At 39.8% G+C, this 24,562-nt stretch overlaps 1 protein-coding gene across 3 annotated transcripts; it reads right to left on the bottom strand.

The window, feature by feature from the left end:
- Window positions 1-537: 537 nt before the first annotated feature.
- RIPK2 (receptor interacting serine/threonine kinase 2) lies at window positions 538-23,966 on the bottom strand. 3 transcript variants are annotated; one of them, XM_050971847.1, is made up of 11 exons: window positions 23,636-23,966; window positions 19,784-19,937; window positions 18,481-18,636; window positions 16,048-16,205; window positions 12,957-13,006; window positions 12,431-12,592; window positions 10,969-11,054; window positions 10,680-10,769; window positions 9,732-9,837; window positions 5,738-5,917; window positions 538-4,612 (listed from the first exon to the last, which is right to left on the bottom strand). In XM_050971847.1, exons 1-11 carry the CDS (start codon window positions 23,824-23,826, stop codon window positions 4,287-4,289), a joined length of 1,659 nt encoding a protein of 552 aa, XP_050827804.1. In that variant the 5' UTR covers window positions 23,827-23,966; the 3' UTR covers window positions 538-4,286. The 3 variants fall into 3 exon arrangements, with proteins under 3 accessions (XP_050827804.1, XP_018767354.3, XP_050827805.1); XM_018911809.3 differs by lacking the exon at window positions 23,636-23,966 and adding an exon at window positions 22,384-22,539; XM_050971848.1 differs by lacking the exon at window positions 538-4,612 and adding an exon at window positions 4,702-4,949.
- Between the last annotated feature and the right edge of the window lie 596 nt (window positions 23,967-24,562).

The following is a 24,562-nucleotide window of genomic DNA, read 5'->3' as shown; positions in this document are numbered from 1 at the left end:
GGTTACGTACATTATAATGTAGCAAGAAGGATTTTGGCAATGGGATTGTTTTGCAGGGATGTTGTTTCTTGTTGGACAAACAGAGGCAGAGCCCCATGTTCCTTAATCAGGACCTCTGTCATCTTAAATTCTTTTTCTTCTGCCAAAGTAAGGTTCACAAACTACAGCCTAAAGCACAGCATGTATATTTCCAAGAATGTGTAATTACTTTCACTCTGAAATTTGAGCTTGAGTTTGTCTTTTTCTGATTTGGGGGACCAAACTGGTTTTCTGATTAGGTGTACTGAGGGACTTTGGTATCAGACCACCTTTATACTGTCCAATTATCCTGCTTCTGAGCCAGCCTCAAATCTTTGTTTCAAGCCTGTAGAAGCTGCATGTTCAAACATGAAACAGTCTTTTCTTCATTAATGTCTCCCATATTTCTATTGGTCTGACCCTCATGGTTACACACTCCTGGACATTGGCCATAGATTTACAGGAACAGCACATAAATCAACATTGAGCAATCATAAAGCATGCACTGTGCACAAAAAGGATTTTTCCTGAATATTTATTCTGTAAACACAAAATCTAGTTCCTTTGCCAAGGAAGATTACATTTAATCATGGATAATGTAAAGAAGTGAATGCCAACGCCTTTGTAAGAAGTTTTTCTTACTAATTTTTACAGTATTTCAGGTCTTGATAAGAATTTTTGCAGTAAAGCTTCTCCTGTACCAACTTATTGTTCACAGTAATTCTTCTGTGTGTCTTAGTTACACATAAACACACATTTCTTGATTGAACAGCAAAGTAAGGCATGCTTGCCTGAATAAACCTGTGGCATTTTCTGGTTTCTTGCCCACACTTCTATTACTGCTCAGGAAAGCTTTTCATACTCTGCACTGGAAACAAGGCTATTTCAATTATTTCCAGAGCCCTCTTCATTCACACCATTGCTCAGCTGCAGCAAACAGCTCTGTGATGCCACTGCCAAGTCCTCTGCTTCCTCCTGTTCAATAACTCTGCCCTCTGTGCCTCTACAGCACAGACCCCTACAGTCCTCATCCAGAACAGATGCACTTACACTGAACCCTGACTGAAAACACACTGCCAAACACCCTCTACCATTAGCTGCAAGACTCTGAATGACAAACAAAGGCCAAGTGTCATCTTGCTAAAATCAGATCTTTACTTTGCCATGAAGTTGATGCAGGAGAGAATGTAGCTCGCAGACCAACAAACTTCTTCCAGCCATGTTAACTTCAGGTATGGGAGCAGAGCACAAGGAGCAGCCACTACTAAGTGACAAGGTGCTAAAACACCATACAAAATCTAATGCCAACAAACACTAAATAATGTGTGTAGTCCTATGTTTCTGTTTTTCGCCGTGTACCTACAAAAAGACATTTATATGTGAACATTTTGAAAGGCTTTCAGTGAGCTGTTACAACTCAGAGAAAAGCTTTTGCTGTCAGCCTGAAACATCAGCAGCATTTCCCCTTGGAGTGAAAAAGCAGGAAAATCTGTTAGTAATTGCAATGAACAAATGAGGAACGTACAAGATACTGTTAAAACAACTGTAAAACAACACAAGTGTCAGACTGTGGCTCATACTGACTCCCACATCTGTCACCTCCATAAACCCTTCACTCTGTGTGGCCAAGCACACAACCTCCACCTCTCTTCCCCCATGCTGACCCCAAATCATTCTCCTTATGCCCTTGTCCGTATCTCTCAAGCCTCAACTGTGGCTGCCTCCTCCTCCCTTTCACTCAAAGAAATGTGTGAGTGCCTTACATGTTGGAGAGGGCTGGTTGATGTTGCCCAGAGTGGTAGTGTCTGATGCCCTGGAAACATTCAAGGTCACAGTGGCCAGGGCTCTGAGCCACCTGATCCAGTTGAAGATGTCCCTGACCGTGGCAGAAGGGCTGGACAAGCTGACCCTTAGTGGTCCCTTCTAACCAGAACTATTCCATGATTGTACTCCACCATGGAGAGAGGCTCAGGGTCCAAGGAAAGAGGAGGGAGATTGGCCTGAGCTTTTATACTGAATAGCCTCAGGGTTTTCTTGGAGGGCTGGGCTTTGGCTGGAATGCTCATGGCCTTACAGAGTGGGCATATTCAGAGCTGGGGGTAGAAAATTACTTTTTCTGCAGCTGTGCCACCACCTCACAGTGATGGCACACAGAGGAGCAGCTCTTAGTGATTGCAGCAGTGTGATAGCACCATTCCTGAATGTGACTCCATAGGGCTACATTTAATTGTAATTGAAGGAAACAAAACTAGCTCTGTACTGACAGGCAGGAGTCAGCAGGGAGATTTTGAAAGCTGCAGGATGCTCTTTTCCCTCACATTGCTGTCTTACAGTGGGTCCTCAGGAAAGTTCCTAATACATGAAGAATTTTGGACATACATTAAAGAAATGTTACTTTGCCACTTTGCAAGACACAAGTCTTATTTTAAGCACCAACAATAATGAACAATGCAGCTAAAAATGTGATGTGCAGAGAAACACAGTTCTGGCACCAGCTTTTCTCAGACTTCTCCCTGCTAAACATCATTAGGTCTGCTCTAGGTAGAGCACAGCCATTCATTGCACAATAGTCCTGGTTTCAGCTATCTAACTTTAATTTTACAGCTTCCAGAAGGAAGCAGGATAAAAGGCAAATACCCAGTTTATGTCAAAAACTTTATTAAAAACAATTTTAATCCTCTCCTATCCAATAAACTATACACTGTATTCTTGTGATTCAGTTTACAACATCATAAAGATACTGAAAAAAGTAAGCTGTTGGCAACCAGTAATAACCACACTGAAACTTGAATAATTGAAATGGGGCAGATCTCACATCTCCGTAGGTTTTGAAAGAGCCATCACTTAGGATTTTTCATTTATCTGCTCCTTTTTATATGGTAAATTAAGTATATTTTACCATTGTTTGTGGAGTTTGGATTTTCCTGAATTTTAGATAGCCTGAGCAGAAATTGTAATTATTTATTAGTGCCTGTGAAAATAATCTGCCTGTGCTGTGTTCTGACAAATTAAAACAAGTAATTTTTTTACTAGTTTTGAAGTCATCTAGATAAAGTCACTAAGGTCTTGTGGAATGAACTGAAAAAAATACCACATACCTTTTCCTCTCAGGTGGCCCCATTTGTGCCTCAACATAGCACCATCCTTCAACCAAAAAGGACAGCAGAGATGTGATCTGGAGAAGGTTAAGGCAGATGATAGCAGAATTACTGCACATTACTTCCAACATGGCAAAGCAGGACATGATTGATCTCTGTACAGACCCAGCTACTTATGTAGTTCATTATGTAAATACCAAAAATAAAATTGAGTTCGAAGTTTGATCTAGCAACATGACATGAGAAGTATTTATGGCAGATGACAAAGGTAAGGGGTGGTAAGATGGCAGGTGACAAAGACAAGGCAGATGACCATGGAAATGTTACACAGGTATTAAGAGAGGATGCCCTTATGTAAGTTCTTCCTAGATCTCATCCTACTATGATTTCAAGAATGGCTGAAGTGGTCATAACAACACAATGTAAAATGCTATAGCTGCAGCCTTTCTCCTATATCACTTCTGAACAGGACAAAGATGACATCCTCCTTCCCCCTGGGCTCCTCTTTGGACTAAAGTTCTTCCTATACTGTGGTCTGAGGAACTTGCTCTGGCAACAAAACGGAGACAAAAAAAACCCAAACCAAAACAATAAAAAAATCCTGCAAAAATGCAATATAAACTTTCTTCCACCTACTACTCCTCTCCTGTATGCACACCAGCATGGCTCAAGGAAGGAAGTTTATTATACACACAGCAGAACAGCCCTGGAAAAGAGCACCTAGATTTTTCTTCCCTCCTCTGTGAGAAAAAGCAGATGGAACGAGAAAAACAAACATGCCACATTAAGATCAGATGTCTCAATCCTGTGAGATGAAAGGAAAGGATGTGTATAAACAGCAAATATGTAAAATTGTGAACCTTTAATGTTTTTCTTTGTCATAAGAACATGTATAAACAAAATACTTTTTGTTTATACATGTTAAAACAAAATGTATAAACAAAATACTTTTACAAAATCAGTCAGCAACTGTCAAGTGTTTGGTTTTATGATTGCACTCCAAATTATTAATTGGTCACTGACCAAGTGCAGGCTAGAAGAACTCAGGGTCATTTCTGATACTCTACAAAGGCACAGTAAAGACAAAGCTGCACATAAATAAAATACTATCTAGAAACAAGAATCATATTGTAAGAAATATTCACAAGGTTTCACAAAGAAAGAATAAATTTAAAAATGCAGTCTTTGAGAATTAGATACAATGTCTGGATAAGGCTGAAGTCCTAGCTGTTTGTTATCTTTCAACTTCTGTACTATAATTCTGGCAAATTCCTCTCCTTGGCTGTCTGAAGTATCAAGCAATTGTCGTACTTTTGATGTCCTTGTAGGTTTGGTGCTTATAAGTTCATAATCTTCTTTCATGAGTAAAAATCTTGCTAGAAGAGCATCCAGTGATTGATTCAAACATGCTTCAGTCATCTGATCAATAATTTCTTCTCTCTTACTTTGGATCCACTGATGAGCTACATTCTTTTGTATGGTTTCCAATACAAAATCTGAGATTGGAAAGGATTAGAAAAAAGGAAGGGATTGTAACTGTCAACAAATATTGCCACAGAACAAAGAACAAGCTGAAAAAAACCTGTTAAAATGTTCCAATTGGACAAATTTAATGGTTAGAGTATTTATTCTATCTGAATTACAGAATAATTTAGGTTAGAAGGGACCCTCAAGAAGGTGATCTGATGTAATGGCCTGCTCAAAGCTGGGCCAACTTCAAGGATAACTCAGGTTGCTGAGGGCCTTGTCCAGCTGAATTTTGAGCATCTCCAAGTGTTGGTACTTCTGCAGCCTCCATGGGCAACCTGTTCCAGTGTTCAACCCGACCTGGTACTAAAAAGAGACAGGTGGTAAATTCACTTTCCAGGGGCATTTTTATTGAAGATTACTGAAAACATCCCTGTAGTTTCCTGGTATTTTTCTCAAGGTTTCACACAGTGAAAGGGTGTTGTTTCTCATATTTCCAGAAGAGGGATGATGCAATAGATCTTTATAAAGCTGCATGTTATTGTGCAGAGCCTCAAAAAAATATATCTGAATAATTAATCATTAAAATTTCTTTTTGTTAACTTTTGTGTTAACTTTTAACAGTTATTTGACACATAAAAATACAATGTAGTGGACTCCTAACTAACACAGAGGATCACTACAGGTGACATGCTGATAAAGTTGCTGCTTCTCTCAGCCCCACCATTACCAAATGGAAGACTGGAAAGCCTAAAAAGTGAGAAGTGACAGACAACAAGGTGACTAAATTTGATTTAAGTTTTCCTCCTGTTCTGCTGGACTGTAGCACTGCAACAGCAGTAGGAAATAACAGAAATGCTAGGAGCAAAGGGAATGGGATAAAGAAGACCCATGGCAGCAAGAATCTGATTAGGAGGAGAGAAAAAAAGCTAGTAGCTACAGGTACCTGTACTTGGCCACATATTACACTGCTTTTGCTTACTTTGTAATGTAAGTCTACAAGGACAGAATGACTTAATTTTGCATTCTTAATTTGCAGATATTTTGTTTTCATTTGCAGGTGAATAACAGTTCCAGTTTCCATTTCATACAGACATACAAGCAACGTTAGAACACTTATTGTGGGTCTTGGAGTCAAGCAGTGTTTGCTGTACCTGAAGGAATCGGCGATGACCGCAGCACATGGGATGCAGAACTCGAGGCATCTGAAATACTCCTGGCAGATGAGACACCAGCACTGTATGGATGCACAACAAGTTTGGCACTTTGAGTTACAGACAGATTTTCATCTGTGCTCTGGCTGCTAAGAGAGTGTAGACATCCAGAATTTCCATCTTAGACAGAAAAAAAAGGAGAAGAAAAAGAACAAGCTATATTACTTCTGTGTAAAATAAAATACACCCATCAGAGACTATTCAGAGCAATTTCACAAAAGAAGTCATAAACCAACTACTTTCACATGATATACAACAAATTAGTCCTTATACTCAAATTCTGAGTACATTTATGTCCCTCATATTTTACCAGGGTCTGACTTTAAAATAAAGTAAAGTTTGGCATCCTGCTTTATTTTAAAGAAATATTGGGAGTATAAGTCTGGTAGTTATGTATTGTGGTGTAAAGCTAGGTTCTTCCCCTCAGCTGTGACTACTTCCTCCTTGCCTGTCCCCTGCCCGGTTGGCAGGAAAGCAGACTAATTTATTTTTATGAAGTTTGGCAGTGTAAGAAAGATGAAAATATTAACATAAAGATTCAGATGGGGGGAAAGGACATGAAGAGCAGCGGGAGAAGTTAACATTCAGTGGGAGGCCAATGGAAGATTTTTGTAGTCCATCAAAACAGGATATGACTTCATGTAAACTTTTGCAAAGAAAAGTAAAAAGGATTTATATCGGGGGAAGTTGAACAGTTTTTAGCTTTAGAATTTTTTTATAGTAGAAATGGTGACAGGTATGAAAGCAGCAGTAGGAATAACACAAAGAAGAGATAACAAACAGATTGTGAGAAACAAACTACAGGTCATGTGCCTAACTCTGCAAATAGCTTTGATTAGACTTTCATAGTGTCACTTGATAAAGACACAATAACTAAGATGTTAATTAAGAACGAGAGATGCAAGAATTCAGATGAGCATCTAAAGATGCAGTGAGGTAGCCCCATGGACAATATGAGATTACCTGTCCAATGGGGAAATCTGAAGTTGTATTCCCAGCTCTTTCTTGACCTGTAGAAGAATATGTCTGTAAGTACACAGAGCAGGAATAGGAAAATGTGGAAGAAACTCCATTCCCAGTATTTTAAAATGGTGGACTAGAACTCACAGTAACTAGTATTTTATTTCATGAACACAGCAGAAAGTTGGGCAGAGCAATGTACTGTGAAGCAGCAGATATTACCTACTGCATGAAAAAGGGGAGTAGGAGACAACAACCACTGTGAGTGAAAGATCATTTCACGAAAGTATTCCAAGCAGCTGTGCTGGGATAGATTGTTACACATTTTTAGACACACAAATTTAATTTCATAACATAAAGACAAAACTACTGGGATTGTACTGGTATGAGAAAATGAGACCAGTGAACAGGACATAAGAAAATGCAATCATAAAATCACACAATCGTTTCTGTGGGAAAGACCTTGAGATCATCGAGTCCAGCACTGCCAAGTCCACCACTGCCCCATGTCCTGAATGCCATCCAAAAGGATCTCTACATATCCTTTAAATACCTCCAGAGCTGGTGACTCAACTGCTTCCCTGGGAAGCCTGTTCCAATGCTTGACAACTCTTTCCATGAAGGAATTTTTTCAAACATCCAATCTAAACCTCTCCTGGCACAACTCTGGGCCATTTCCTCTTATCCTATGGCTTGCTGCTGTTGCTTGTCAGTTAAGGGGCCCCCACTGGGCCATAACCTCCTTTCAGGTAGCTGCAGAGAGCAAAGGAACAAAATTTCCTCTCTGAGCCTCCTTTTCTCCATGCTAAACAACCCCAGTTCCCTCAAAAAAAAAATTCTATTGAGAGTTATTCAGATGTTATTAAAAAAAAACCAGATTGACTCAAGTTACTCAAAAAGAACCTAGGTGACCTGGAAGAATGGAGTAACAGAAATAGAAAAAAGCAGGAAAAATATCAGATCTAGACTTTCTGTTTCAAGCTGGGGCTAATGATTAGAAGTGACATGAGAAATAAAAACAACCCCTAAGTAGATTATTCTGTAATAAAGGATCTTGTGAGAAAGGAAAAATAAAATTCTAAGGTACAGTAAGTAAGGGGTATTTTGTAGACAAAAAAAGTTTGTCGCGTCTCTCATAATACCACGTAACCTTAGTTCACCAACTTAAGTCAGAACATGCACCAGGAAGACTAGTTAGGATACTATGAGAATAAAGAAGTTTATTTTACAAAGGGATTTTAAAAGTGCATTCTGTTCATCTAGCAAAACAAAGCATATTAAAGGATTACTCTCTGTATCAGAAATTAAATGGGAAGAGGGAAAAGAGCTGTTTAAGGAAATATCCAAGGAAAGCTCACTAGGGAAGGGGAAAAAAAAAGTAAAGACAGAAAGAAAGGCTAAAGGCAAGAAGACAGGTCTTAACTCTGAAGATGCAATTTTCTGAATAAGTATTCTGATTGTACTGATGGAAAAAACAAGCATCTATAGTCATTAACTCAGCTACAGCTACCTGGAATAGAATTTTCACCTGAAACAACTGCAAGTGAGTTTGAAAAGCAAGATGAATGTCAGTTGTGCTTCCCACTACAACAGTACCTGATGCAGCTATTGGCAAAGTAATAAACTCTTCTGCAGTAGAGTTTTGTAGGCACTATTTTCACAAAGCTTTATAGTATCTATACATAAACACAATAAAGTCTAAGCAATGACTCTATAAAACAACCACCAGCTGACCAATCAGATTAATTTTACCAATAAATTTTCATTGATTCCCTCCACAGGCAGACACAACAATACATAACAGGAACCAGCAGCAAGAAAAGGTAATGATAAATATCAGCCTATGTGATTACCCTTACAGTCCATGCTCAAGCTCAAACTAATACTCTGTGTTCTAAAATTCATCACAACATACTTATTAAGCTGGGAAAATATGAGTTATTCTTCATCTTTCAGGTTTTTATGCTGTATAGATAAATAGTTCAGGTACAGCCAAAGTACCCTGCACTTGCTTTCTGCTATTTCCCCCCAGTAACTGGAAGTCCTTAAGCCTCCTGTGATTTATTCACCCACGTTCCTCCTCTATTTATACTTTTCTAGTACACTGAGTAGAAGTTTAAAACGTGTATGTGTTCAAATAGGAGCTGAAACAGGAACTGCCTGGGCTCTCCTACGTCTACCAGAGTATCTCTAGTTTTGCAGCACCTCAGACTACTTTTTTATGTCCATTTTTAGCAGTGAAGTCAATAGTCTTATCTGCTTTCATACTCCTCTGCAATGGCAGAGGACACTCTATTCCTTTGAAATATGTTTGCATTCTGTCAAGGGAAGAAACTTAGATGCAGTTTTAGTTTCACAATGTGTTGCTATTCCACCTGGGTTCCATTGTATGTTTCTGGCTTCTGATGTCAGCAAAACCTCAAAATTGAGTTTTCTCAGGGAATTTTGCCAAGTTTTATTCATAAAAGGGGACATCTACAAAAGGTTTGTGCAGATACTTTTGCAAAGAAGTCTATTAAAGACATTTTTACTTATTGAATAAAAAAATTATCAGGACACTTCCACTGGAAACTTTGAGCTTACTCACCTTCTCGAATGTATAGCCTTTTTTATATTCAGAAGCAGTTCACACAAAAAAAAACTCCACAAAAAAAAACCCAAAAACAAACAAAGAAACAAAAAAACCCTCAGTTAACTTAACTGCAAGAGTCTGAAGGGACAAGAAAATGTTAGCTCTGCACTCACAACTCTGAATAGGAAAACTGACCCTGTGAGCTGTAAAGATTTCTCAGGTGACAGGAACATAAAATCAGAGTTTAAAAACTCTTTTATTACCCAGAGCACAAAGTTTCCAAAAGACATTTTTTTTCTGACATAGAGAGACCCAACTGTCTACTACACAAATGCAGTATCACAGTGTGAATGTAAAGCTGATATGGCAACTTAAATTTACACAAAGTCAAGAGTATCTCACCTGATGAGAGGATATTGTACTGAGGAAGAGACTTGAATTTTGATGGATCTGGAGAGATGCTCCGAAGGGGAAGTGCATCACACTCTATGGAGCTAGAGTATGTTGGCTGAAAGAAATCCAGGTGTATATTGAACAGGTACATTAAACAAATTTGAAGTTGCAATGTTTTTACAGAGAGCCTTCCCATCACCATGTTTTCCCTGCTATCTAAATGCTCAATAGACAGCAGAATTAAAATATGGTAAATCGGAAGAAAGAATGTAATCCCAATACTTATAGATTTTCAAAGATGACAGCAATTTTGTATACAAGTTTAACTACTACTAAGAACCAAAAGCAGCAACATTAAGAATCAAAATAAAAATGCAAATCTATGTGACCCTATATGACAAGCAAGCTCCGTAGAGGTGTAAGGGAGCAGCAGACAATCTCTTACTATTGGCAGGAATTGTGTGCTGCATTCCTCCTTGAGGGGATGACAGACTCACTGAGTGGGAAGTGATCCACAAGGATCATCAAGTCCAACTGGTGGCCCTACACAGGAGCACCCCAAGAATCATTTGCCCAAGAGCATTGTGTAAACACTTCTTAAATTCTGCTGGGCTTGGTGCTGTGATCAATTCCCTAGGGAGCCAGGTCCAGTACCTGATTGCCCTCTGGGTGAAAAACCTTTTCCAGATATCCAGCCTAAACCTCCCCTTCATGACAGCTTCATGCCATATTTAGAGCTTTCCCATATTTAGATGCCCTTCTAATTTCTGCATACTCACCCTTTTATATCTTCACATATATGGCTTTGCATTTGTTACACCCTGGCTCAAATAATGCATTTTATGCCTTTCCTGAATGCACAGGAAATAAAGTGCAGAATAGCTCCCCTTATCAAGTTGAACTTCTTTTAATCTCTCAGGATGCTGACATACCAAATGCAACACGTAAAGTATTTACCTTTTCAGGATTCAGAGGTATATTTAGAGGTATCTGCTCCACATCCGCTTTCTTTCCACTCTTGTAAATACTTTGTGATCCATACAGTGACTGGAAGAGAAGTATTTGCCCTGTATTAAATTTTTGCTGTAAGACAAGACAACAATCCTGCACAAATGCATGTTTCAACCAGATACAAGATCAGACAAAGGAAACTGAGGAGAAATGACAAAGGAGATTACACTTCTTTTAGCAAGTGAAAGTTACCAACTTACTTGACCAACTCATGACTGTGACAAAAGCCACTTACCTTTGACCTCTTTAAGAGAAGTACTGCTTCCAGCATAGCTATTTCATCAAATGTTCGCAGAACTGGCTCCAGGTCTATTAAACATTCTGAACAAAGGAAGAGTACTTGATGAAAGGTTTGAAGTGGAAATCAAGTTTTCACTGTATTAAAGTGTCTTTCTTACATTTACAAAAATAATTTTTCTATAGACACGTATCAAACCACTTATGCTGCTAAAACAGAAGCTGCTTGCTTCTCTTAGAACAGTTCACACCCCTGAAAGACATGTGTACCAAAAGAGATCCAGGACAATGCTGGACCAAGATAATGCAAGTCTCACACTCATGGAATGGAGAGATTGGAGAGTTTGCTGTGTTTAATCCCCCATCAAGCCTGATTAGCTGAATAGGACCCAAACACCATTAGACCTCAGCGTGGGCTGCTGTCTTCTCACTCCAGAAGAGTGTGTTAAGGATTTATACTGGAAATATATACAAACCCACCCCCAACACAGGAATATGCAGAACACATGCCTAAGGCATGAGGCAGGGCCAGAGAAGATGGGACAGTCAAAGCACTGACCTATCACATCCAGTGAAACCAAATGACACTGGCCTCAGTGTGTCTGTGTTCCTATGCTACGGTAATTGTTTAAGTTCCCCATCAGTGAGCTGTACTTCCCCTAATTTTGCAATAGTTTTGCAACTTCTTTCTTTTTATGACAGTAAAGTAAAAGCAATGCATGGATTTTTTTTGTTTCCAAAGACCATCTTACTACACACATGGCACTAAAAAGAGAATCCAAGATAGCTCATACTATAGTACATATGCCAGATAATTTTCCCTTCAGTGTGACCACACACTTAAATTACTATTTTTTTTGTTAATTGGCATAGGAAAACAAGAATGCATACGGAAATGTCACTATGTGTCTATTTTTTTTTTTTTAAATTTTAGCAAATATTGTATTTAGATACATTTCCTTGCTTGGAAAAAAAAATCCAGTTTTTTCTTGATAAAGGAGATGCAACAAATAAGGTGTCAGTGAAAGATTTACACTGAGATGCAAATACAAGCTAAAGTCACTACAACTTATCTGATGTGCAATGGTTTGTTGGCTTGGTGCTCATAAATCCCACAGTTCTCATTTTATACTTCACTTCTCCCACCTCCTCTTAAAAAAAACCCCAAATTATTTTCAACAATAAACAAAAAACTTCAAAAACAAGTAGTTAAACAAAACATGCTGCTTTTTCACAGGTAAATTAAGAGATGGTAAATGTGCAAGACTCCAACAACCAACCTGGTTTTATGGCACACACACAATTCCATTCATAAAAGTTTGTTTACAGACACAAAGGAAGCAACCAAGCACTTTATAAGCAGCAAGACCAAGCATATAGATCTGACATATTTAACACTTCCCTTTCAAGACTATAGCCTTGGTCTGTAAGTACCATGTTCAACAGAAAGGTAAACTCACTTAAGAATGATGGTCTTTCATCTGGGTTTTGTGCCCATCCACTTTCCATCAGTCTTATGATAAGCCCTCGATGAGGAATGTCCATTGATAGACTTCCCTCACTCAAGTCTAGTCGCTGTCCTTGTGATACGCTGTACATTATCTGCAAGGGGTTTATAACTTCTGTCAAAACAGACATTGTGAAGTCATTAGAAATATATGCAATATAAAGAGCTTACTGTACAGGAGGAGTAATTCCATTTGCACACACAGAATTTAAATAATCAAAATAAGGTTACATTTCTTGATTAAAGAATGGGTATTCCTAATTTATGAAACAACACTGATTAAAAAAGAAAAATATACTAAATTAAAAAAGAAAAATATACTAAAATTATAGTCTAATTTGAAAAGTATTTCAAAGTGCTCTTCAATAAGCTTAAAAGTGGAATTATTAGAAAGTAACCCCTATAATTAAGTCCCCAGGTTTCATGTTTAACCTCTAGGCAAGGCATGAAAAATAAATTAAAGGAAGACATGGTCTTACCTTCAAATGGCTGTTTCCTTGACATCACTTCCCATATGATAACGGCATAGCTGTTTACATTATAAAAAGTACAGAAGATGTTATTTTAGACTACAGACACTTAACAACACAATATGCTCAGCTTTACATTGTATTTAAAACATTTTGGTAAAATGGTCCTGCAAGCACACATGGGACTGACTGTAGCTAATTAAAATGTTGACATGAATATTTGAAAACTAGCAGGTGAACTCATCTTGAACGAAATAATACTATTAAGTACAGACAAGATCCATGGCATATAAACTCCTATTCCAAATCTCTACCAACTTGGCTCTGCTAATACATTATGAATTATGTACATGGAGTTTAAATCTCAGCACACAAATTAAAGTGAGCCCTAGAGAGCCAACTGCTCTGTCCAAACTGCAGTATTCTGGCATCTTCCCGGTATGGACTGACATTCCTAAGGGAAGCTGGATATTAGCAGGGAGGATGGCTTTGATCCACAGCTCTATCCCAACACACTGTCACAGAGATAGGTAAGATACAAACTTGCACTTGGGATGCCCACTCCAGCTTCCTCCCTCCCCATATATGCTTTCAACATCTGCAATCATCCATAGGGAGAGATGTCACTTACACACAGCATTCACTTTCCAAAACAGACTCTTGGGAAGACTACTCTGAACTAATGCCACGAGACTGAACACACATGTGCTTCCTCAGTGACCTTCTTTTCTACTCACACCAACGTGAATGGCAAGTGGTTCAGTGAGCACAAACTTGCCCCATCTTTAGTAAACTAGTCACTCTCTTCAGCCACCAGGATATATTAGAAAGAGGTAACTTCAAACAACTTTGTAATTTAAGTAAGGTTAGCTTAGATTTAGATTTCATTTAAAAGCAACATTGAATTCTCAGTCCTCTGCAACTTTTCCTTACATACTCTACAATATCTGGCTGAAGCTCTATTCCATGAAAAGATCCTAGTATTAATCACGGCACTGTATTCAAATATCTGGTTCTGGATTTAGAAAGGGCAACCCAGGCTAAAGCTTTAGAGCTTCCATAACTTCAGAATACACGCGAGGTGCTGACAAGTGTGTATTTCCATGTTTTCAGTTCAAGTCTTTACAAGCATTGTGGGAGTGACATTCCAGAAAATAATCACCATGATCAATTGCTTTTAAGGCTTGCTCCCCACCCCTGGTATAAGGGTGGGGAGCAAAGGCTTTTAAGGCTTGCTCCCCACCCTTGGTATAAGGGCGGGGAGCAAGCCTTTCCCCACTAAGAAATAGCAAATTTTGCATACAGTTACATTCACTGCCTTAAAGCACTGTACCATTCGACAGCTACCAAGTCAGACTTTAAAAAAATGAAGTAAAAACAAATAACTGATGCTTAAAATCAAATAATATGAACTGATTTTTCCTATTTACTCTGTTTACATTTTAACATTCTTCATTGATAAAAATTTACTCGTGAAGCTTTTAATAAAAGCAGTCCTCCCTGTTAGAAGTCTTCTTTTGATGTATTCCTGTCAAATCCATGCAATTGGTATAGCAAATCATCCCTTTTGTAGAAGTTAAGCTGCTTGACTGTTGTTTAAATAATTTGTTTCTTTAAGAAAGATCCCTCCTCACAAACTAGCTTCAGTATCTCAACAACACTCAGCTGTGATCAATTAATCTGACATCCAGAAAATATCCAGCTATTTAAAATTATCTTTCAATCAGTTTGGAATCTCTCTATAGTTAAAGATTATTTTCTCAGTTCTACAACACTGCAGCATTCCCCTTTACACTATTTGTTTTCCTTTCTTATTTCTGCTTTGTAGCATCTCCTGATCTTGAGCATGGAACCTCCTGTGTGGCCTTTCTGGTGGTCCTTCACTGTCTCTGCACTTTCATGTCTTCCTCACTTGAACATTTCTCTTTCCAATGTTGTTTCAGTCTCTCTTCTTTCTTCTCACATAATCTTTTTCCTTCCTAATTAATCTGGTTTTTATGCCTTTCTGATTTGTTCTCATATTTTCTCCTCTTTGGTTGTTATTCCTCTGCAAATATTATTTTTTTCTAAGAAACATCTTCTTCCTCTCCACACATTCATTAAGCTGCCAGTTACCCTTTCTTTCCCCTCAATGCACCTTTTTTTCTTTTCAATATTTTCCTTATCCATGTCTTCTCATCAAAGGGTAAAGAAGGCAGGTGTGTTGTCATCTGTAGTCTTTGAAAAGGGATGTCAAAGAACTTCATGTGCTTCTTAGGGTTAAGGGATAATCAAAGGAAATAGTGTTTTCCCTGGAAGTCAGTAGGACCCTCTGAGACTGAGTCATTTCTCACCAAGATATAACCATGTCAGAGATCAGTGAAGGTAAAGGTGGCAGACTGCACCAGAATGATGTGACAATGTGACTTTGTCACCGTGATTGGCAAGTTCATGCCTTCTCAATCTTCCTTTACATGTGATAATTCCTCCCAAAATTCTTCAAGTAATCTCTGAGCTCTCTAAGCCATTTTAGCCAGTTATAACTTCAATATCCTCAGAGAGATTTCCTGTTGTTATATGGGTCACCATCACTCTGTTTACTATTCTACTACTTGTACTCAGGAGTGCCAACAGAAAACTACCACAACTTTCATAAAGTAAATTATTCCTTAACAAGATTACTGTAACTACTTTCTCCAACCCAACTATTCTGTTTTTATCTACCTCCTTTCCAAAAACACATTTTCTTCTTTCCTCCAAGTACATTCTGAAAATTGTATTATTTAATTACACAAATTATTGTTATCTGTGCAGTATGTGCATTGACTTGATGGTGTCAATGGCTTTCTTCTTTCCCTGCATTGTCTGTTTGTGTACACTCATTTACAGAAACCAGTCCCCTACCTATTTCTGTTGTCTCAGCTTAAGTTTGGATCATTACACTTGTCACAGCACAAAAGTCATTAAATCCAGCTATCAATCAATTCTTTATTTCCCAATTCATTTAGCCTATATAGCTATGATATTATCATTGAATTGCTGAGAATATGCTAAAACCTAAGTTCAGTAAATCATATCTGAGCTCAGATTTCAAGCCCCACTAGAGAACAGCAGGAGTTACCTGTAGATATCATGTTTCACACTTGCCCGGGTTTTCTGACTGGGGTTGTAATCCTCAGGTGGCATGTAGATAATTGTCCCTCCTTCTGGCAAGGAGGATTCACTTCGGGACTGGGACATGGATATGACACGCCATTTGGACATGCCAAAATCTGCAATCTGCAAAGGTCAAAGCAGTTGTTCTGAGAAGAAAAACCAGTTTTATCTGCTGACAGGTGCTAGAAATTCCTGATATACACCCAGAAAAGGGGTCACCCAAAGCTCTTAACCTTAACACAAAAAGTATGTGGTTCTCCTAGCAACAGGAAACATCAACTCCAGTCCAGAAAGAATTCCCAGGTCGTGACCCATGCTACACCTACAGCACTGCCCTATGCTGTTCTTTTAAGGAAGGACTCGTACACTATGGATGAGGAACCGGTAATAGATAGCTGTGCCATGTGAAGGAAGTCACTTTCTTGTGCTAAAAAAAGCAAACAAAAAACTTATTGATTACTTGTAGCTCCCTGGTTGTGAAGAAAGAACAAGGTTAGTATAAATTGTAGTAGTTGTACATAATTCAGCTTGCCAATATCCAAAGGCAGTTCTTCTCACAGAACAATTTTAGGGCACTTCACCTCACTCCCAAAACTATGATGTATTAATCCTGAGTTAATAAATTTGATATTCTGAAATTCTGTGCTGCAAAAAGTTGCTGAATATTTTCTTTACTGTGCACTCTGGGGCCTTGCTCCTTTCTACAGGATACAGTGAGTGCATCTAATGAAGAAGTAACTGACTTCCCTTTACATCCTCAGACATCCACCAGCCAGGGCACCAGATGTCAGATTAGGTTATGGATAAGGAGAGAGACATTTAGCAGAATGCACCTGCCAGCTGAGCTGCAGTGTCTGGCACACATGGGAGATAAGCAGCCAGCTACCAGCTCTGCACTTGTCCAGCATTTGCACAATATCAAAAACATTTTCAACAAAGATGCCTGTGAAGCACTAAGTCAATTAAGATAACAGAAACAAGCTTTCTGAAGAGCATACATCAAAATCCACAATGAAAACTGGATTCTTCTCTACAATTCACTCTCAACAAGCCTTCCTCATTGTAATTTGTCTTAAGTCTTGCTCATTCAGAGACAGTCAGAAGCACCTTGTAAATGCTGTTACTTTTATACATATGCAGTATCTCCTCTGTTTGGCATGCATGATAAACCTTGTTTGCATTTCCTGTCACTGTACTAGTTTAGAGAATCTTGCTTCACTTAAAACCCCAAGGACACTCCTTACAGGAGGCAGGGCAGGTCTGCAAGAGTTAACCTCTTCCCTTCAAGTGCCTCAGCAAAGGAACTGTTCAGATATGATCAGGCAGAGCACCAGGCCACACCAAAGCTGCTAGGGATCAAAAAGGGAGCAGATAAAAAATGAGTTGGACTAGCTCCCTGATCTGGTTTATCAGGAAGCTCGAGAGATGGCAATACCAGCACAATTGAGTGGGAGGAAGTATGACCTGCTGAGGGTGTGAGCAGAGACAAAGCCATGTGAGGCACTTTGCTGCCAAGAAAAATTTCTGTGCAATGGAGAAAGAAGAAACCAGCAGTGGATCTTTGCTCAAAGGAGTCACAAGGAGAGTCAACTTACAGTAGCAACTGAAACATTCACTTTTCAATAAATTTAGTGCAAAATATCTCTTATTTCCATTAACTTGAGTAAAATATTCTATCAAAAGGAAAACCAGATCTTTTTAAAATAACAACAAACAATAAAACAAGCTCTTGCAATTATGGAAGCACCTAAAAATTTTGTCAGAAATACTTTTAGTCTCTTTTTCGCATCACGGCAGTGATATTTTAACAGGCAGAATTAAAGTTTTTAACTACTGATACTTCTGCATGTATGTTTGCTTATTCTAAGGAGCTTCACAAAAGCCACCTTCCAACATAGTAAGATTATGAAGTTTTGCTTTACATGTTCTGTTACTACCCCAACAGAACCGAAATGTCCAAGAAATGTCCATATTGCATGGTAACTATCAAATGCAGCATTAACATTTGAACTTGACCTACTGCCTATCAGAAGTAACTTGTCAGAGCATCTCAGGCAGGAACACTTTATGTTTTCTTCTCGGGAAGGGCCAGATGTAGCTAGCCTTGGAAGGCTGACAAACAAGAGTGTCACCACTATTGCTTTTCAGCTACTGCTATAGCAGAAACAGCCTAACTTCTATCTTCCTGGTCTTTTCAGACAGATAAAATCCACAACTGAGTAATACAGAGTTTCCAAAAGAAAAACTCCAAAATTCTGTCTGCAAGGATAGAAGAAAAAATCCACCAAACAATTATACCCTCTCTGTATGGCCACAACCTCACCCTTCCTCCTCTACAATAATGAAAACACTTTCACTCATTCTGGATGCTGAAGAACATAGAATTAAATAACCCTACCTTGACATGAAACTCATCATCCAACAAAATGTTCTGGGTTTTTAAGTCATGGTGCAGCAATGGAGGATTCATGTTGTGCAAATAGTTTACTCCCAAAGCAATTTCATAAAGAATGCGGAATCTCAGGCACCAAGGAATGTTGGGATATTCATCTTTCTGCCAAGATAAAACCACAAAACCAGAATATAATCCTCTGTTCCAACAGCACACACAAAGACTTATTTTATAAAAAGAAGAAAGTGACTTGGGCAAACAGTAATCTTTTAAAACATACATTACACAAACTCCTTAAAAAATTGTAATGGTCCATTAAGACTCCTTAGCTGTTAAAAGAAACATTACCAAAAAATAATAATTATGCAGTGCTATGTTTCCATTCCCTAGCATTCCCATAGTAGTTCATGACTGCTATACAATTTTGAACATTTACTACACTACTCATTCATATGGAAATATGAATTACAGATGAACTTCTGCATGAAACTTGTAACCCACAATTTATGAGTCCGACACAAAGAATGGCAATAATCATAACTGTAATTGACAATGGGGAACAGAAAAAAAACTGTATTGAAACTATGCACAAAATACTACCATTATAAATAATAATACAGCAAGAAAAATGCAGTAGAATTTAACCAAAGCCTTAAATGTTATATTGACATTAATGCCTTTATGAAAAACACAGTTGAGCTCTGAAGGGCATGAGATGTGTATTGATTAAAGGTAGAGAAGAGGCTTTAGTGCTGTTGACAAACAACTACAGTAGCAACACTGTTCAGACCAAACTAATGGGAGCAACTGAGAGTTCAGCACAGGAGAAGTTACTCAAAGAATAAGATCTGGAAGAAATAATCACACCTGTTTATATTAGCAATATTTAGCTTCATGAAATGAAAGTCAAAATCTTCATTTTTTAAAAAAATACTCAAACTCAGGAAAAAAAAAATTCAATATTTGTATTGGCAATAATTCAGAAACCCAGACTGAAGCAAGCATAAGTATTTCAGAATCTAATTAGAGAACAACAGAGATTTTTAAAGTGACTGTATGTAATAATTCAACATAAAAACTCATTATAGGTCACAACATTAAAGGAAAAAGTTTAACAAAACTTAAGTCAGCTCAGTTTAGTTGTGTTTTTGAGATACAGAAGGTCTATCTGAGCATCAAAACTACTAGGGACACTGACTGTCTTCTAGCATGAAATATTATAAATAAAATACTTTACTAATTAAGTATGAAAACTGCAATCTACTTGAAACAGCCAGGTATCATATTTAAAGACCATAAGTACACTTACCCCATGCAATAGCTGGTTTAATGACCCATTGGTCATGTATTCTGTTACTATCCCCAGAAATTCAGGCTCGTTGCAGATTCCCAAAATTGGCAGAATATAACTAAACCTGGCTTTGTGTAATATCTCTGCTTCTTTTAGAAGGTGGTTTCTATCGCTTAAAGAAAACAAGCAAACAAATAAAATAAATTACCATACCAGTACTAAGAAACTCTAAGTAAATGCTGGATTCACTATATTCTCTGTGAAATCTATCCCTGTATGCAGTACTACCATCTTGTCACCACTTTATTTCTACCATACTGCTTTGAGAACAAGACAGTGTAAGACAAATCCGAATCTGCAAATGCAGACCAGACAGCTTCCCTGGTTTTGTTGTACCACACAAATATATTTCCATCACACACATTTCATTCATGTTTCCAGTAAATAAGAATAAAAGTCAGAACTTCCAGCTTCCACCATTTCTTGTAACCATAATGGTAACAACCAGCTGCATTTCTCCCACTTTATTGAGCACCTTCAAACCCCAACTTTTCACTCAAGCCCAATATTTATCTTCTAGAGAGTGGAGATTTTAATACACGTTTCTCCAACCATTTAAATCTAGTCAACTCTAATATATTAGAGTCTAATAGAGTCTGTACACTAATATAATAGGGGCTAAAGGAATGCACTTTTGACTTCTGAAGGAAAGTAAGTTCCTTTCTGAAGGAAAAGGAACAATTAACTATGCTTTGTTTTCACATAAATTGTTCCCTCAAAAAGCTCCTGCTTGAATTGCTCTCTGGAAAAAACATCCCCTGGATGCACAGGAAGCAGGAATAGACCAGCCTCATGATGGGTGCCTTTGCATGCCTGAATTTGACTGTGTGGAACCACACAGTCAAATCCAGGCATGAATTCAGTTTACCTCAAAATTCCTCATAAATATGGATTTGCTGCATCTTTACAAATTCAGGCCTTGCAGCATGTGGATTTGAGAGGGTCAAGTTTTATTTAAGATTGAGTATGATTCCACCCCTGAAAATAGAAACCATTTGGTATGCCTTATATCTCAAATAGTCTTGAAAAAAATGGGTTTGTTGTCAATGAGGATAGTTAGACCATGAAACACAATACAGTGAAAAAAGCACTTAGATCTTAGTGGAGACTGGTACAGGTACAAGTAGATGACTAGAATATTGAAATACAGGACATTTACAGCACATTTATCCTTTGGATGTGAGCCAGTCTGACTCAGAAGCAATAGGGCTTTGCTGGGGCCAAGGCTATGCCCACCACGATTTGTTCAGCAGAGCACTGTGCTATGTGCACAGCACAGCTCCAGGGTGAGAGCTGGCTCAGGGCACACCTCGAAGCACTCAGGGCAGTCTGGATGCATCAAGGTGGGTTTAGCACTCACAAGGAAAAGGCTCTCAGGATATATGGGGAAAAGAGGAAGCCTTGTGAACTCAAGCCTACAGCTCATAGCAGCAAGAAATTTTGAATTTAGACAGATACGAAATTAAGGTCCTTTTATCTAGGTGATGGAAAAAGACTTAATAGGAAACTCTAGGAAATGACAGAAGTAAAAAGACAGCCTTTGAGACAAGCATGGGACTGAAGAGACAACTCTACACCTTCCTCCCTCTCTCCAGAAATGACTAGGTTAGAGAAAGTTTGGGGTTTTCCCAGACAGTAACGCACATTAGCACAGGATTCAGCTGTGGCTGGGAAATGAATTGCAACATACTGCAGTCTATTCCTGTGCCTGTCAGTCACTTCACCTTTGTCTGCTCCATGCCAAAAGGCACTGAGTAATGCCTAAATGAGCACATTCCCACAACAGCTTCCCACCTGGCTTTGCTCTTTGGCTAGTCACATACATACATTCTGGGATGCACAGCACATGCTTCCCACTCGGGGAATTAAAGGCATCATGAACTCATCCCTTTTCCTGACAACACTTACAGGCTGGCATTCTATACTGCCTACTGTACAACCAACAAAGTACTTGCTGCTCAGACTTGGATATAATGGATTTTTTTATAGCTTTGAGTCTTCTGACAGCATTTCTGGGCTTTGTGTGACATATGGTGATGCTTTATCAAGGCTGACCTAGAACAGAGGCTAGACACAGTTAAAGAATAAAGCAGGTATTTATTAAAACGCCTCACTGGACACACCTTGGGCAGCAGAAGAGCCCAGCCAAGGCTACACCCAAGATGAACCCAAAATGGTCACAAAATGGACAACCAGTCACGAGGTATCTCACTTTTATAAGTTCTGGTCCATTAGCACACTGGAGTTAATAGTCCAGTTATAGCTTTAGGTTATGAAGTCTGATCCTTCTTGTTTTTCTCTCTTCAGTCCATGCTGGGCCTGAAATTTGGATGGTTGTCCTTGGTTCCAAGCTGGACAAAAAGAATTGTTTTGTCTAGCTTCTCTGTGAAGAGAGCTTACTAACCCTTAATATGAAGATCAGAACTATATCCTAAAGCAGTACAGAATCTGAGAAATATAAAAGCTAAAACCTAAGGCATCATGGTAGGTGACTGAATTTTTATTATTATTATTATTATTATTATTATTATTATTATTATTATTATTATGTTGATTACCTCATTTGCCCTTCTAATCATAATTTCACAGGTTAGATGTCCCACTATTCCAAATTCTTGCAAAGCTAATAATAGCCTTGGTGGTTTCTCCTAGCTGTGTTCTGAGGATAAATGCTGTATTTCCAGTTGGGGAAAAAAAAAATCCCAAAACAAGAAAATCCCCCACAACACCCATCCGTCCCCTCCCTCCCTCCCCTACCTTATCAGAAAACACAACATAACTGAGATTCCCCTTCTGGCAAGATTTTAGAGATAAATCCTGTGTATACACAAACCTGGGCAGTAAGAGGTGAAAGAGCTTAAAACAACTTGTCTTGTATTCGAGTATATTGAGTCACAAGACTAGAAGTCTTTCTGGGTGAAGCTATCCAACCTAAAGGCCTAATACTAGATCAAAGAAACCTGAGGCAAAAGCTTGAAGTCGGGTAGGCTTCAGACAGCCTAAGAGGAGGCAAATTTGCATTGATTCGGTAACAAATTGTAACTATGGGGATTGAATAAGACAGTCGGGAATGAAAAAGTACAACTTGCTGTCTCCTTACATGGAGTGACAGCTCCTGTAATAAATATGCCACTTGGGTACCTAGAAAATGGGGAACCTGAATGTTGCATGGAAACTACCAGTTTTACAGGGGGGTCTACAAGCAATTATTTTAAATCAGCTTCTCTCAGTACGGTGAGATCTGAGGGAAAATAATAATTTTGTGTGGTCTCAGAGAAGCTTCTTCTAGAAGTCTCTAGTGGATAGAACAGCATACTTCCTATATTCCTCTATGTAAACACCAAATCTACAGTAATCACTGTACTTTAATACCTGCAGATACCTCAGCAAAATGGCTAGCAAAGAACAGACCCAGCAAGAAGCCAAACTCTGTCAATCCCACCATGAGGAGCGCTCAAGGTGCACAGTGCAGAAGGAAAAAAACTCCAAAAGAAATAACTTAGTGTCTCAGAGACCGAGACCGAAACCAGCCCTTTACAATAATCGAAAGAGAGGAAGCTCCGGGGCCGGTCCGTGCTTTCTCGTGGCCCAAGCTGAATCATCCTCGTGGGATCCCCCTCTCCCCGTGGAATTAAAGCAAGGCTGCCTACCGAAACACCAGGATCTGATCCACAGACCTCAGACACTTACGCCGGCACCTTCGGCCGGCACCCAGACCCTTTCTGGGGGCTGCCTCCGGGAGAGGCGGGCTCGGCTGGGCCCTTGCCCCGGCGATGCCGCACGCCGGCGGCCCCCTGCCCACCCCGGTACCTGTCTAGCAGCGGCCCCTGCAGGCATTTGAGGGCCACCGGGACCCTCCAGTCGGCGTGGCGGGCGGTGGACACGATCCCGTAAGCGCCCCGGCTGATAAAACGCAAGTCCGGGAGTTTGCTGGAGGGGATGGAGGGGAGGCCGTAGCTGAGGGCGCCCGCCCGGCCCCCAGCACCATCCCCGCCGCTCATGCTCGCACTGCCCCGGGCTCGGCGCGGCCCGGAGCGCCGCTCCTCTGGCCCCACGCCCTCGCTCCCCCCTGCAGCTCCCTGCCCCGCCTGCTCTCCTGGCCAGCCCTTCTCTCCTCCTTCTACCCCACAGACGTGCCACTTCCTCACGGAAAAAGCGTCCCACGGCTCGCGGGTCGGGGAAGGCGGAGCAGCCGGGATGGGAGGAGCGAGCCGGGGGAGCGCGGTGCCCTGAGAGCCGTGCCGGGGTAGCGGCCTCGCCCGTGGGCCCCGCGGGAGCGCTGTGGCGGCCGCGTCCCTCGGGCCCTGCCTGGAGCATCGCCCCGTCGCGTCCCGTCCCGTCCCAGGAGCGGCCCCTGCGCTGCACAGGAGGAGGCATCCCCCTCGAGTTCTGCGCTCGAAGAATGGTGCAGGATGCCAGAGCCGAGGGCAGATCACCGCAGTGAATTGTTCGCTGCATAGAATTATACAATGATGCGGGTTGGAAGGGACCTTACAAATCATCAAGTCCAACTCCTCTGCCAGGAGAGGACACACTTTCCACTAGCCCAGGTTGCTCAGAGCCCCATCCGGTGTATTCTCGTTGCTCAAGTGAAGTGGGAAAATCTTTGTTTCAGGCACTCGCTCATCTCCTCTGCGCTTGTCCTAGGAAGATTTTACAGGATAGCGGCATTTCAAAAAGATCGTGTCGAAATTTCCAGTAAGTGCGAGTCACCCTTGCCCGTGCTCATGGCGAGCT

The sequence above is a fragment of the Serinus canaria genome, chromosome 2 (genome assembly GCF_022539315.1).
Source record: "Serinus canaria isolate serCan28SL12 chromosome 2, serCan2020, whole genome shotgun sequence".
Classification (NCBI taxonomy): Eukaryota; Metazoa; Chordata; class Aves; order Passeriformes; family Fringillidae; genus Serinus; species Serinus canaria.
Note: the sequence above shows the minus strand (reverse complement) of the source record. Positions and strands in the feature narration are given on the sequence as shown.

What these genes read in the sequence shown, in the direction of transcription:
- RIPK2 (XM_050971847.1), bottom strand. Translation starts at nt 23,826, where the DNA reads ATGAGCGGCGGGGATGGTGCTGGGGGCCGGGCGGGCGCCCTCAGCTAC. An exon ending in AAGGAAACAGCCATTTGAAG is followed by an intron (nt 12,593 to 12,956) that starts GTAAGACCATGT and finishes CTGTTTTGACAG; the next exon opens with AAGTTATAAACCCCTTGCAG. An exon ending in TACCTCTGAATCCTGAAAAG is followed by an intron (nt 9,838 to 10,679) that starts GTAAATACTTTA and finishes GATTTCTTTCAG; the next exon opens with CCAACATACTCTAGCTCCAT.